The 12,947-nt window shown below is 49.1% G+C and overlaps 1 protein-coding gene across 1 annotated transcript in view; it reads left to right on the forward strand.

The window, feature by feature from the left end:
* The first annotated feature begins 1,575 nt into the window (after positions 1-1,575).
* The window catches only part of LOC112956100 (astrotactin-2-like), a 74,803-nt gene continuing 63,431 nt past the window's right edge, over positions 1,576-12,947 (forward strand). Inside the window, exons 1-2 of the mRNA XM_026049608.1 lie at positions 1,576-1,587; positions 6,773-7,157. Of these exons, the coding sequence (XP_025905393.1) occupies positions 1,576-1,587; positions 6,773-7,157 (397 nt within the window). The remainder of the gene's footprint in view (positions 1,588-6,772; positions 7,158-12,947) is intronic.

Below are 12,947 nucleotides of genomic sequence, written 5' to 3' on the forward strand. Positions count from 1 at the left end.
GTGGGTGGATGGAGTGACTCCAGCATCCCAGCCATGAGAGACCCTGTCAGCCTGTGCCGCTCGGCAGCCCGTGGTGATGACGGGATGACGATAGCTRGAGACTGGTGTTATCCCAGCTTGAGGGAAGAGCGCAGGGTAACACGCTGTTTTGTTAAAGCTTGAGGAATCTTGTGGCATATGGGGATATGTCCTAGACCCAGGCAGGTCTAGAAGTGCAGAGGGGGTCATGAAGAATGTCTGTGCGTAGGAAAGGGAAGACTCTGAGAGGTGTCTACTGAGATCAGCCTTATTTTTCATCCTTAATGATCTGAAAGTGCACACAGCACGTTAATTAAGATTTGCAGAAGAAATATTTAAATTGAGAGATGCAGCAAAGAGAAGAAGAGCAATAGCACAGAGGAGTCCTAGGGAGAAGCTTCAGATTTGGTCAGGAAAGGAAAGGAACAGGCACTGTGCAGCTGAATATAATTTCAGCTGATATTTTTCTTCCAAAGTTGTTGCAAGCGSAGCTCCTCCAGGGTGTGAGCACTGGGATAAGAGCACGTGTATTGCCTGTCCCAGTGAAAGCCCTGCTAGTGCTGCTAACAGAGCTGAAAGGGAGGTGGAAGGGACCTGGGTCTTTTGCAGAAATGCCATATTGTGGACCTACAGATTGGCAGATCTCCACTCCTGAGTTTGGCTTCAGCAGAGCATTTGGCCAAATGGATGAATTAGTGGTTAATGAACATGGCTAATACAGGTGCTTCCAACTCTGCTTTGGGTTGCGGTTTGTTGAGGGGCTCAGCCTCGAAGGAGCTGTGCCCAAGACAAGTATCTGTCTGGTAAAATGACATTTACAGGGTCTCTGTGCCACAGTTTGCTCTTCGCTTTTAGTTAAATTCATTAAAAATCTGTTAGTTTGAATTACAGCATGGCTAAAACCTGATACAGATGTTTGTTATACTCCCCTGTTGAGCGCTGGTGAGGATGTTTTCTTACAGCATTTGGCTGAGACAAGTGGGRAAAGGTTTATGCACAGAGGTGCAGAGAGCAGAGGTACAGACCTTGCTGCTGGGACTGTACCCTTGGCTGTGCTTTAATATGGATGGTGCCTTATCTGKCCATTTGTATCCACAGTCCTTGTGGCTCTTTCTGTTTCTGAGCTGACACTGGTAAGGTATAAAATGTTTGAAAGAGAGATAAGGTGCTATAGAGCTGAACGCTGTGACTTGTGAAGAAACATCGTGGATTAGAAGACCAGAAGGTGGCCATCTATTCTGGCCAGCTGTTTGCTACAGGGCATAGGAAAAAAAATGACAGTGATGGATAATCCAGTGCAACTCTTGGTAAATTGTTCTAGTGTTTAATTACCTTCACCGCAACAAATAAAGAAAGGAAAAAGCATAAAATGTGAAGAGCCRTGAGGGGTTTTCTGGAAATCACTTTTACTTCTATTCGATGGTTGTGTTATGGTCTCTCATGTGGGAGACCATTTTTTCATTAGGACAATGTGTTTTATTAGTGTTCAGGGACACAACCAGAGAGGATATTGGGACACGCGGGAAATGAGAGTGATTGGCTGTGGCTATTAAGGGAATGACGTACGAGGTAGGCACCAGGAATTTCCTGTCTGTCTATCTCTARGTCAAAAGATATATTTGTCTGAAGGCTAAGGCCAAGAAGATGCAAATCATCTCAAGACCCCATCTCCAGTAAAAGGCAGGAGGCTGCTGAAATGGCAGAAGGCAGCAGATACAAGCAACTGGCAAGGAGGTGTTCAAAAAATATTGGCAAAGGTTTCCAATCTTCTTGCCCAGGAGAGAGAGGTGTGTAGGTCAAGTGGGGATTACTSAAGGAGAGGATAACACGTAGGTATCATTCACAAGGGAGGACCTTCTTTTGTTGCTTCAACTCATTTGTTGGCAGACAATTATGACTGTGTTTTGCAAAGGCTGAGCCCCATTGCTGTAGTAATGCTGCTAGACTGCAAAGCTTTTGAGCTTGAGAACTCCTGCAAGAAGCTGAGGCAAGCTCATCCCATTAAAAGAGTCTAAAAAAAAGTGAGGGAGACCCAGAGACCAAGCCTGAGATGTGTAGAGTTATGAAGCACCAGAGTCCATTGCAAGAAAGAGTTTAACCAGACTCCAGAGGCACCAGGACTCTATCATGTTCCATGCCCTTTATGGTAAGGCTTGGGTGAGAGTAGGTAGATTTTTCCATGTTCTTGTCCTTGCTTTAAAATAAAACAAGTATATTCTGAAGATTTGATTACCTGATAAAATCTAGACCTCAATACCTTTCAGAAAACTTCAAAGGTAATTCCTTCGATACAAGTATCGAACAAATGCTTTCCTTCCTATCTTCCGTCTTTCCTCCCCCTCTTCTTCCCAGTCTTGTATGAATGGTGTCTCTGTTGATTATCAGCGTTTTCTGATGGCTCTTCTAGACAGAGCATGATATAGCAAAGGTTGTTGGTTTTGGATTTGCTTTGCATGCAAATTCAGAAACTGTTAGGCATCTTGGACAGACACTGCTAACTCTGCAGATCGATAGTTTTGCAACCCACAGCATTGATACAAGCACCCAACTCTGATGGAGTTTGGCAGTGACTTCTTCCAGCAGATTTTATTTATTTATTTTTTAAACAAATCTCACCCTTGTGGCTTTCTGGCTTCAGCYGAAGCTCATTCCCGTGCCATGCCTGAGCCTCAAAGTTCTGCAGTTTCTGCACGTGGCAAATATTATGCTCTTCAGCCCTATTCCCCCTTATGCCATGACTTATGCCCATCCGTGTTTCACTCCTATGGGTCTTAGGAACTCTCCACATTACATGGAGGAACGTGTAGCCAGCCCTTAATAGGCACCAGATGGACCATCTTACAGTCTTATTACATCCAAACGCTATTTTATAGCGCAGACAGTTTTACCTACTAAGTTTTATTTCAGMCCCTTCTGTCACACCTTGGCTTCCCCTGGCCTTGGTTCACACCAGGATTATCGCTACCTCTGAAGCAGGACGGAGACCATTCAGCTGCTTTCCTGGCGCACGGGGAGCCGTGCTGCAAGAACCAGGTGCCTTGAAGGCACGGGCTCAGAGCAGAAGCCCTGGCCTGAGCATCAGGAGGAGCATCAGGAGGAGGCTGCGATGGTGGATGCCACTGCTGTGAGTGTCCCAGGCTGGTCGAGCTCGTGGCCCGCAGGCTCCTGCTAAGCTGGCTTGGGACACGGAGGAGTGCAGGGGGAAGGACATTACGCAGGAGAATATGCATGTTCACAGCTCAGAGGATTAAAGACCCGTGTTCTTATCACTGCAGAACAGAGTATTATAAATCCAGCCTTAGAATACCAAATCCCCTCGCGGCATGGCCATTGTTTGGGAATATTAAAAAGCTCTGAGACAGAAATAATCAGTTTCCGAATGACACACTGTCAAATAAAACATTTCTCATATTATCCCTTCCTTCCCCTTTCTCTCTCCAGCTCCCTCAGTTGGATAATTTAACATGAAAAATAGATTAAAATGAGGCTGGCTTGAATGCTTCCGAAGTTTGACTCTCTTTCTCCCCAGGAAGCTCTCCCTCCGTGTGTGTCACGTTTAAATAAGCGGCTGCGGGCACCAGGTTGGGGCCGAAAGGATCACATTGAAACTGAGCCAGCCTTGAAAAAATGATGACTGCTGCCCTAAGGAACGGGCAGAGGAGCTGGAGTGGCAGCCGCAAGGTGTCCGCACCGCTCTCTGGCTAGACCTCGGGGACTGGGGTAATCCYAGCTCGCCGGGAGGACTGTGGAACGGAGTCCCAAGCGGGGAGCAAGGGCTGTTGTAGCGGTGCCTGGTAGTGAAGGCTGTGCCGGTTCGGGGGTGTTTGTGTGGGATTTGCCTCCTCTRCGCTTGCCTTTTTTTCCATGAAATGCCACAGGACCAAGACCTCCCACTGGTTGTCCTCATGTCCCCTGTGGCCAGCAAGAGCTGCCTTTGGGGGTTTGTAGTGAGTAGCAGCTTGGATGGGAACTTTGGTTTACTTGAAATGACCCTATTGTCCAGGGACTTGTGAGGACTATAGACTGGAGAAGGATCAGCAGGCTAAGAGCATCGGTGGCTTTGGACCTTTGTGTAATTTCTCATTAGAGCTCCATCCAAGAGGCTGGTGGTTTTACCTGCAGTTCTTTTCTGCTCACAACTTTGTGGTTGAGGAGAGCATCCAGGAACAAGTCCGGCCAAGAGGCTCTGTGTCACGGCTTTGCCAGTAGTCGTGTCAGTGAGTTCTGTTGTTGCTCTGGAGCACTGCTGCAATATCAGAGCCCTAATTCAGTTATAAACGCACTGGCACAGAAGATGGACCAAATTTTGCAGTGTGGCATATCTTGTTGATGTTCGTGACCCTGCTGTGCTGCGTGTCACTGGATCTCCCTTTGAGAGGTGTGCTGTGCAGCTCTTTCTCTCAGGCAAGTCAGACTTCCAAGGAAATAACCTCATTGGTGCCACACGGGCAGCAGGAACATCCTGGCCTGAGCCTCCAGCGGTGTTTTATTCTGGCTTTTCCAGGCAGTGCTGTAGGGTCCAGGTGGTTCCTTCTCTTGGACTGAAGGCTGCAGAAGGGCTGCGTGTGATGCCCTGATGAACACAGATCCCAGGATTGTGCATGACCTGCATGGTGGAACCCTCTGTTGATGTGTGCTCATCCAACGAGCTGTTGGGGGAAGAGAATGGGATTGGAGTGGGAGCGGGGCAAAGCAAGTCTGATTTCTACCCAGATCGATGGTATTTGTGTCCCTTAAGTTATCTTCACTGCATCGTGGCCCATGGTGGGGCAGTGTTGGGCTTGGGAACACCCTCTGCATCTCTTCCTAACCCTTCCCAGTGGATGCAAGTGTGGAAAATGTAATCKTGTGCTTCCTGCTCTGGACCTGTTCTACCTACCCTGAGCTGGACCCATGCAGGAGGGAAGCCCACTGCCAGCAAACCGTGTAGTGCGTGTTGGAGGGAGGCCGGGTCTCTGCAGCCAGGCCTCACCGCTGAGCGACTGGGAGATGTGTCCCGGGCATGGCCTGGGTTCTCCTTGCATCAGCACTGCTCAGACCCAAGGAAGTGCATTTCTTTTTGATGAGCTTGAGATATCCTTGCTGTATCTGGCTTCCAAGCACAGGTAGGATCCTTTTCAAAGCCAGGTAGGATCCTGTAGCATCGCCTGTCCCTTGGGCTGTGTCTGTTCCCTCCCATGGGAGCCTGCAGCTGCTGTGGATGCTGGAGCTTCTGGGCTGCCCTGCCAGCCTTGCTACAGCAAGGAGGTGGCCATGTTTCACTCAAACCTGCTCAGAGCACCGTCGAGCATCAGCCCAGGCAAAAGCAGCGAAGGCAACTGCAAATCCATCCAGTTGTGGCTGTTTGAGGGCCCCTCAGCCAGCTCGCTCCGAGAACGGCAGTTTTCCATGCCGGCTCTTTATAGATGGTCCTGTTTATGAGTCTGAGCTGTGCTCTGGGTATGGCGCGGTGTTTGGAACTGAATGCAGATGAAATATTTACACGTCTTCCCTTTGCTTTTGCACATTCTGTAAAGTTCCCGAATATGGCATTCTTTGTGCTAAATAAATGCCTGCCTTAACCTGGCAGTTACGTGTCGTTCTGTAAAGCCCCARTTGCTCATGCTGCTCCTGATTTACATGCCCTGCTTTGCTGGTCTGCCACAGGATAAAATTGCCTAGGCTCTGCGGGGAGATCGAGTGGCTTGAAGCTTGCACCCACCTCTCCTGCTCGTGTAGGGGATGAGAAAGATTGTGTCTGTATTAGCTTTGAGAACAGTGAGAGGCAGAGCTGGTGTCCTTCAGCGCTACCCAGCCCGAGAAGAGACTGCCCTATGGAGCCCTAGGTATTGGGGGAGGATTTCTCCCCTTCTTCCCCAATGTTAATGCAGTTGTGGGCTGCATCTAATTAAATGTAGGGGAAGAGGGGTTTTGCAGAGAAGGTCTCCGACTGGAATATGTCTTGTGTGGGCCATGTYCCCAAGTCTGCCACTAACATCTCATGTAACCTTAGGCAAGTCKCTTGATTGTTTGCAAAGCAAGAAATAGCACTTTGGTGGCTCACTTGGAGACTTTGGAGGATGTATCTAGTGATGCTTCAAGGTATTCAGCATGCTGGTGGTGTGAGCAGCAGGAAAGACTCCTTCTCTGGAGAGCAGAAGCTCTACATGCAGGATGCATATAGGAGCTGCACAGTGGTGAGCAGACCAGCAGCTGCAGCATCAGACTTGCACTCAAGAGCTCTTTCCTACCTATGCTCTGGGCAAGCGTGACCTTAACGCAATATGTGGCCACATCTRCACATCTGTTCTTGGCTGTAGGGCTGGAGAGCACTGTCCTTATCATTATCACCATTTCCAAGGAAGGGGGACAGCTGTCACAACCCAAAATGAAATTTAAGGGGCAGCCATACCCAGGGGAGCATCACCTGTGTTGTGGCTCGTTACCTGGTCTTYTACGTGCATCTCTGCTGAGACTTTGGTGTTGGTTATTTGCTTGTTTTCATAAGGTTTCCACTCTTAAATATGGGAGAGCGCTACCTTCTTCCCCACCTTCTCTCACAGGGATGGAGGGACTGGAGCCAGCATCACCGTGGCCTGTGTGTGGCAAGCCAGGTGGGCTGGTAGAACTGAAGGTGAATTATTGAAAACCAATTCCCTGGAAGAGTGGGCAAAATAACTTGGGGCAGAGCCGTACACCTCCTCAGCCTCCCCTACCCTGTACGGATCAGGTCTTTCTGGCTCTCCTGATGTTTTGTCTTTCCCGTCTCCCACAGGGTGGCCTAATTGCTCTGCTCCTGCTCCTGTTGGTCTTCACAGTGGCTCTGTATGCTCAGCGGCGCTGGCACAAACGCCGCCGGATCCCGCAGAAGAGTGCCAGCACGGAGGCCACGCACGAGATCCACTACATCCCTTCGGTGCTGCTGGGTCCGCAGGCCCGCGAGAGCTTCCGCAACTCGCGCCTCCAGGCCCACAACTCGGTCATTGGGGTGCCTATCCGCGAGACCCCCATCCTGGATGACTATGAGGATGAGGAAGAGGAAGAGACCCCACGACGGGCAGAGCCCAGCACCAGGGAGGATGAGTTTGGCAGCCAAGTGACACGGACACTGGAGAGTCTGGGCCAGGGTGGGGAGGAGAAACCTGACTACGAGAAGAAAGGTTGGTGGCTTTCTGTTCTTTCCCACTTTCCATCCCCTGCTAGTCTGGCTGTCCTCTGCGGTGCCATTGGAGTGCTTAGCTGAGCCTGGCTGYAGCTGGTACCTGCAAAGTCCTGGAGGGACTCACAGCCTCTGCCATACCTGTATAGCTGCTGTGGGACATTCATGGCTGTCCAAAGTGGCAACCACTGTGTGTAAAATTTGATTGCTTGCTCTTACTCTGTGAGTTCTTCAGAGGGAAGGATCCCGTCAGAGCTTCTTAACTTCCATTAGTAGCTTGGTTGATATCTCTGTGTGCAAGATAGCAGTGTTATCCCCATCCTTAGTGGTGACTTCAGCGTCTGGTATGCTCCTGTTTGATTTGAGCTCTGCTGGGGACGCTGTGACTGTTTGAGGTGGCTGGTGGCAGTGCAGAGGGAGGAGGTGGTTGTGCAGAAGTGCGTGCTTTGCCTTTTGTCCTAATCTTTCATCCTCAAGCAGGTTTAGAGATGTTGTCCTGGAGCTCCTCTCCCAGCAAGGGGAATTACCTCTTGATGGTGTTGGGGAAACTGAGGYACAATTAGCCATGAGCCCTTAGCTCTTACTGCCAGATGCCAAACCACCAGTCCTCTAGACTCACAATACAACCTCGCTGTGCTTTTCTGGTGGGTCAATTGCTCCTAAACAAGATGGGCTCACCAGGAGCTCTAATAATGTTTTTGCCTGGTGTGGGTGTTAATCAGTCTGGTCTTTACTCTTTAGGTGGCAGAAATGTTCATTGCTCCGCTGTAGAGCAACACATTAGTTTTAGCAAGCAAATGTGTTGGTACAATGGGAGCTCAGTGAGCCAGCTGAGCCTTGATGGTCCTTGGAGAGTTGCTCCATAAAGCTGTATTTTCCACTGGTGGCAAAACATTCCCTTCTTTTATCCTCTGAGCAATCAAATAAATGATCCTGTAGTCAACCCCAAACAGAGTCATCAGGGCTGCAGATTTAAGGTGCACACACAGAAGCCCTGTAAGGAGATGACAAATGAGAGCATCTCATGGTAGGGGGAGAACTGCAGAACTGAATCCATATGGATCTGATAGAAATAGATCTTAACTGTGTTCTGTTTCCAACTGATGGTGTGTGGTATTTAGCCCCGCTGTGGAAGAAGGCAGGTACAGCATTATGTAACGTCTATAGGTTAGAATAGAAAGACGCCTRTAAAATACTGCATCAGTTCTTGCTGCTGATCGCTGTAGTATCTGCCAATCCCTCTGCTGCTGACTGTGCTTGTATGGTCTAATATTGGATAATGCCACTGTTGTGAAAGGTGTTAATCCTCTGACAGACATGGAGAGTTGGGCAGCGAGGGCCTGGGCTTGCGTGTCTGCTCCTGAGCCYTCTTCTGTGCAGGTGAGACCACTGGGGGACACTCCGTGCCTTCCCAGAGGTACTGGGGTGGCACTTGGAGGTGCAGTGGGCTCTTGGGGTTTCCCTTTCGTCTGTCAAGAGCCCAAGTGCCAAGGAAGTTGTATCTAGACCAGAAAGAAAGCAGCAGTGGTGGGGAGCCAGGTTGCTCTGGGTCACCCAGCGCGGGGGACACGGTGTCAACCTGGTGTTGACACAGCTGCAGGTTGCCTGCAGTAGAACAGGCTGCGTTCCTCCTTCCTGACTGGCTGCATAGGATATCCAGGAGCAGAGGAGAGCCAGCCCCTGAGGCCAGGACCAACAAGGGAGAGGAGAGACAGCAGCTGATGAGTTGCACGGTCACTCCTGGGAGAGGCGGAGTGGGAGCAAAGCACGAGCAATAGATGTTGGCCATGTCTCTCAAAGTGCTCCTGGAAGGTGCTCAGATGCTCTAGGAGAAGGCTGGTGCCAGAGCCTATACACGGCATGCGAGACTGACTTCTCTTCAGTTAACTGTTCTGTTAACTRCAAATAAAACGCACTCAGCCAGACCATATGGCCCTGCTCCTTGTGCTTGGAGCATCGCAGTGTGGAGGGCCAGGCTCACTCTGGGTTGCTCTGGCCTGCCTGTGTGCGGAATGGGGAAGGAGGCCACTCTGTGGGCACAGCCAGTGGGCTTCACGTCTCCTGCGTGCAGAGGAAAGGCGCCTTCCCCAGAGCTTTTAACCTAATGCATGTTTGATTACCTGCATTTTTTTTAAATACCATCTTGCTGAAGCTCTAACACCCACCTCTGCTTATGGAAATGTCATTAGGAATTGTTTAACATTGTTAGCCTGCAAAGTACAGTAAAACGCTTGCAAATAAACAAAAGTAAAGTACATTAGTCCTAATTGCTGTGCCACTGCAGCTGGCAGGAGGATGGGAGGCACCGATTCCTTGCAGGGATGGGGCTCATGGAGAGATGCTGGATGGAGCCAGCAAGAGCCAGAGGGTGCACCACATGTGCAGAGCAGGTACCTGCACCTGCAACAGTCACCAAATGGTGTCTGACACTGAGATCTTTCCAATGCATGAAGTGCATCTTATTCTTTCATCTTCTAAGCCAGGTTGTCACGATGGTGGCGGTTCTCATTGCTTGGAGAAGCACAGAGGTGCCCCAGGGTCTCCTGACCACCCTGAGCACTGATCTGAGCAGCTGCGTTGGCTTCTGCTGGTGTTAAGTGATGTTTTCCCCACCCTGTGCTCGGTGAGAGCGAACAAATGAAAGCCTTCATATAATGTAACTGAACTGCCTTTTTTTATTCTTTCATATTCTCTTTTTTGTTTTGCTTTTCTATAAATTATTTAGTCGTGTGAGTGGAGAAGACAGCAGTAACTGCATTTCAGTGCTCTTCAAAACGTAATAGTAAACAAGATCTAGGGCAGAATATTAAACTCTCTAAGGACTTCAAGAATTGGTGATAAAGTACCTTTTGTGCTGACTGAAAAATCCCTCCAACCTGGGGCTGCGACAGTTTCCAGAGCCAGGATTGGCCACAGGCTGCTGGTAGCTCTGAGTTACATTCACTAATTGTCCTGCCAGTTCTCCTAAACACTGTGTTGTGATTTGCACCTTGAGCTGAGACAGAGGAGAGAAGACAAAACCTTAATGAAACCAGTAGAATAACTCAGAAATTATGGGGCTACTCAAATCTTTCTTTGAATATTGGATGCTCCTGCAATTTAGGAACCGTGACCATAACCCTGTCTCAGAGAAAGCAGAAGGGGAGCACTGGGACGGATGTGCAAAGCCATGTAGGACTATGCGGTTGTCTTTGGCTTCTGGGCACATGAAATACTGTACTTGAGTGCTTTTCTGTTGCTTGGAAATTTGATGTCTCAGAGGTCTTCCTTCTGAACACATGTGGCRCAACCCAGTCCTGAGCTCTGGCTCTGGTGTAACCACGCCAGCAGAGGTGCTGGTGGTGCCAGCCTGATCACAGAGCACTCTAGGGCACCTCCATTCCTTTCCTTGGGTAGTGACATGTTCCTGTGCTGCTTAAGAGCAACTTTGTGCATGTGTGTGTCCTTAGCAAGGTAGGTTCATCATATGTGTATGTGCCTTTCCAGGTCTGGTTCCTCTGGAGCCTGCTGACTTCTTCCCATGGGGTCACCTTCCCTCTCCATAAGGAGGATCTTCTCAAGCAGTGAAGCTGTGGCATCCCTGAGTTACTTCTCTGTGCTGAAGGTGGCCAGAGCCTTAGTAACCATAGTTCTGATTAGGATTTCAGGCCGAAATATTAAATGCAYGTGTTGGAAGCCATGCACTCGCACCTCACAGCTGTTTTGCCCATGCATGGGCAATTCTGTGCTTTGGGAGTCACTGGATGTAGCTGCGTATTTTCTCTTGTCTTGAATCTGCCTGCCTGCTTTACCCACCCACTCAATTGGGAGCTACAAGGTTTTGGTGCGAGCCCCTAGAACCAGGTGGGAAATTGTGTCAACTTCCCATGGGTCGCCTGGCACCTGGGGAAAATGTTCCCCTTGCTGATCCTGCAGTGCAGCTTTGTGAGAAGACATCGGGGGCCTTGTCAGCAGGCTCCAAGTGGTGTCACCTTGTGGGCTGTCACAGAAAGCTCTTTCAAGTGTCAGTCCTCAGCATTAATTACCAGGGATGGCAAAGCTGATGAAGAGCGAGCGTTGCCTCCACCTTTGCATGCTTATGGCATTCTCCTGTGTGGAGGGGCTCTCAAGCACAGCATGAGCCCTGGGAGCTCTGCTGGACCTGGGTGCTGCCTCCCTTCCACCGTGCTGCACGGCAGCATGTGCTTCCCATCATCGCGAGTTTGTGCATGGACTCGATTGCACTTTCCATGGATGAGGCTTTTTTTTTTTTTTTTTTTTTTCTGGAGCTCTTGCACCGAGAAGGTCTCTTGCAAATTGTGGGCAAGCTGAGCACGAATGCGTTGAGCCAAACTTTCCTCGGGAGTCTCGGACGCGGCTCTGCAGCGCGACATGCAGAAAGGCAGCTCCCTCACACCACCACGGCTTCAGAAGCGGAGCTTGGTGCAAACAAACAGGAGCAATGCGCTGAATAATGACATCTAGCAACAAGCGCGTCTCGGTGATAAAGTTAATGAAATTACAGGTTCTGACCTGATACCAGGCTCTGCTGTGGGTAGATAAACAGCAGGGCAAAGATGAGATGTTTATTTCTCCCCAGCTGCAGCCTGTAATCTGGACGCACCGTGCAGGGCCATTAACGTTATTACTGTTATGCAAAATCATTTTTGATTTGGGAAGGAAAAAAAAGAAGGCCCCAACTCCCTAGAAAATGGAAAGCTGACAAAATTAGAATTGCAGCAGGAGCACAAGCTGACCTGGTGACATTGCACAGAGCCCAGATGAGTTTAGACAGAATAAAAATCCAAGGCAGTTTATGAAGAAGAAAAGTAGTCTGTCTTGTTAATAAGATAAAATAGAGCACAGGTAGAGGCAAGAGACAGCAAGTTCTCATTAGTCAAAAGGGTCCCTTGGTGCTGCTGGGGAAAGGGGGTTGTGCAGCCTTCTCATGGTTTTGGGATTGCCTCAGGCAACTGAGAAATCTCCAAGAATTTCTTGCTTTGTGGGTCCAAGAGGCTCAATGTGAAATGTGCTGTTGTGAGATGTGATTCCTCGGGTCTTGGCTTCTGTTAGTCCTGTGTGTTTGAAGTCTTCTGTAATTACCAGGTTTTGGTGAAGACCTGTGGGTGCCGTCACCTTCCTTCCTGTATCCCTGTCCTCCATTGTCTCTCTGAACCATACCTCATTCCTTCAGAAAGTTGATGGTGGATGTTCCTGACAGCTTCTGTCCTCCCTTGCCTTTCCTGAGCAGATGGCCTCAAGCTTCAGCCCTTTGGGAATTCCTAACTTGTTTTTCTCTTGTTATGTCTTTGGCTCTCATCTATCATCATATCACTTTGTCGTCTAGCAGCAGGAATGCTTCTGTTCATCCAGAAGTATTTCCAAAGGTTTGGCCCCAAGTCCATCGCAGGCAGTACCATTAGATCCAACAGTATTACCCGCGGGACTCGTTGATTGCATGGCGATGGAGCTAAGCAGTCAAAGTAAAGGAAAGCAGAGGAAACTTGAGTGCAATTTTACCAACAAGTTTCCCAGGTCCCTYGAGAAGAGAGGAGGATCATTGTCTGTCCAAATAGGTTTTAATGTATTTGGAAAACAGAACAAACAACTCTTTGCTAGTGAAATCCTCTTGGCATTTTTCTCACTTTGTGAAGCCAATTGTAGGGCAAGAAGAAGAGAAGATTTTGCCTAGGCATATTCTGCTAAGGATCAATGGGAACCAGAACCTTTTGTGTGGTGACAACAGAGCAGAAAACAGTGGACTGTGAAATCAGACTTGCAAATTTATGTATCTGGCATACCAGTCCTGTAA

This window comes from Nothoprocta perdicaria, unplaced genomic scaffold, assembly GCF_003342845.1.
Source record: "Nothoprocta perdicaria isolate Ctin4 unplaced genomic scaffold, notPer1 scaffold_6, whole genome shotgun sequence".
Classification (NCBI taxonomy): Eukaryota; Metazoa; Chordata; class Aves; order Tinamiformes; family Tinamidae; genus Nothoprocta; species Nothoprocta perdicaria.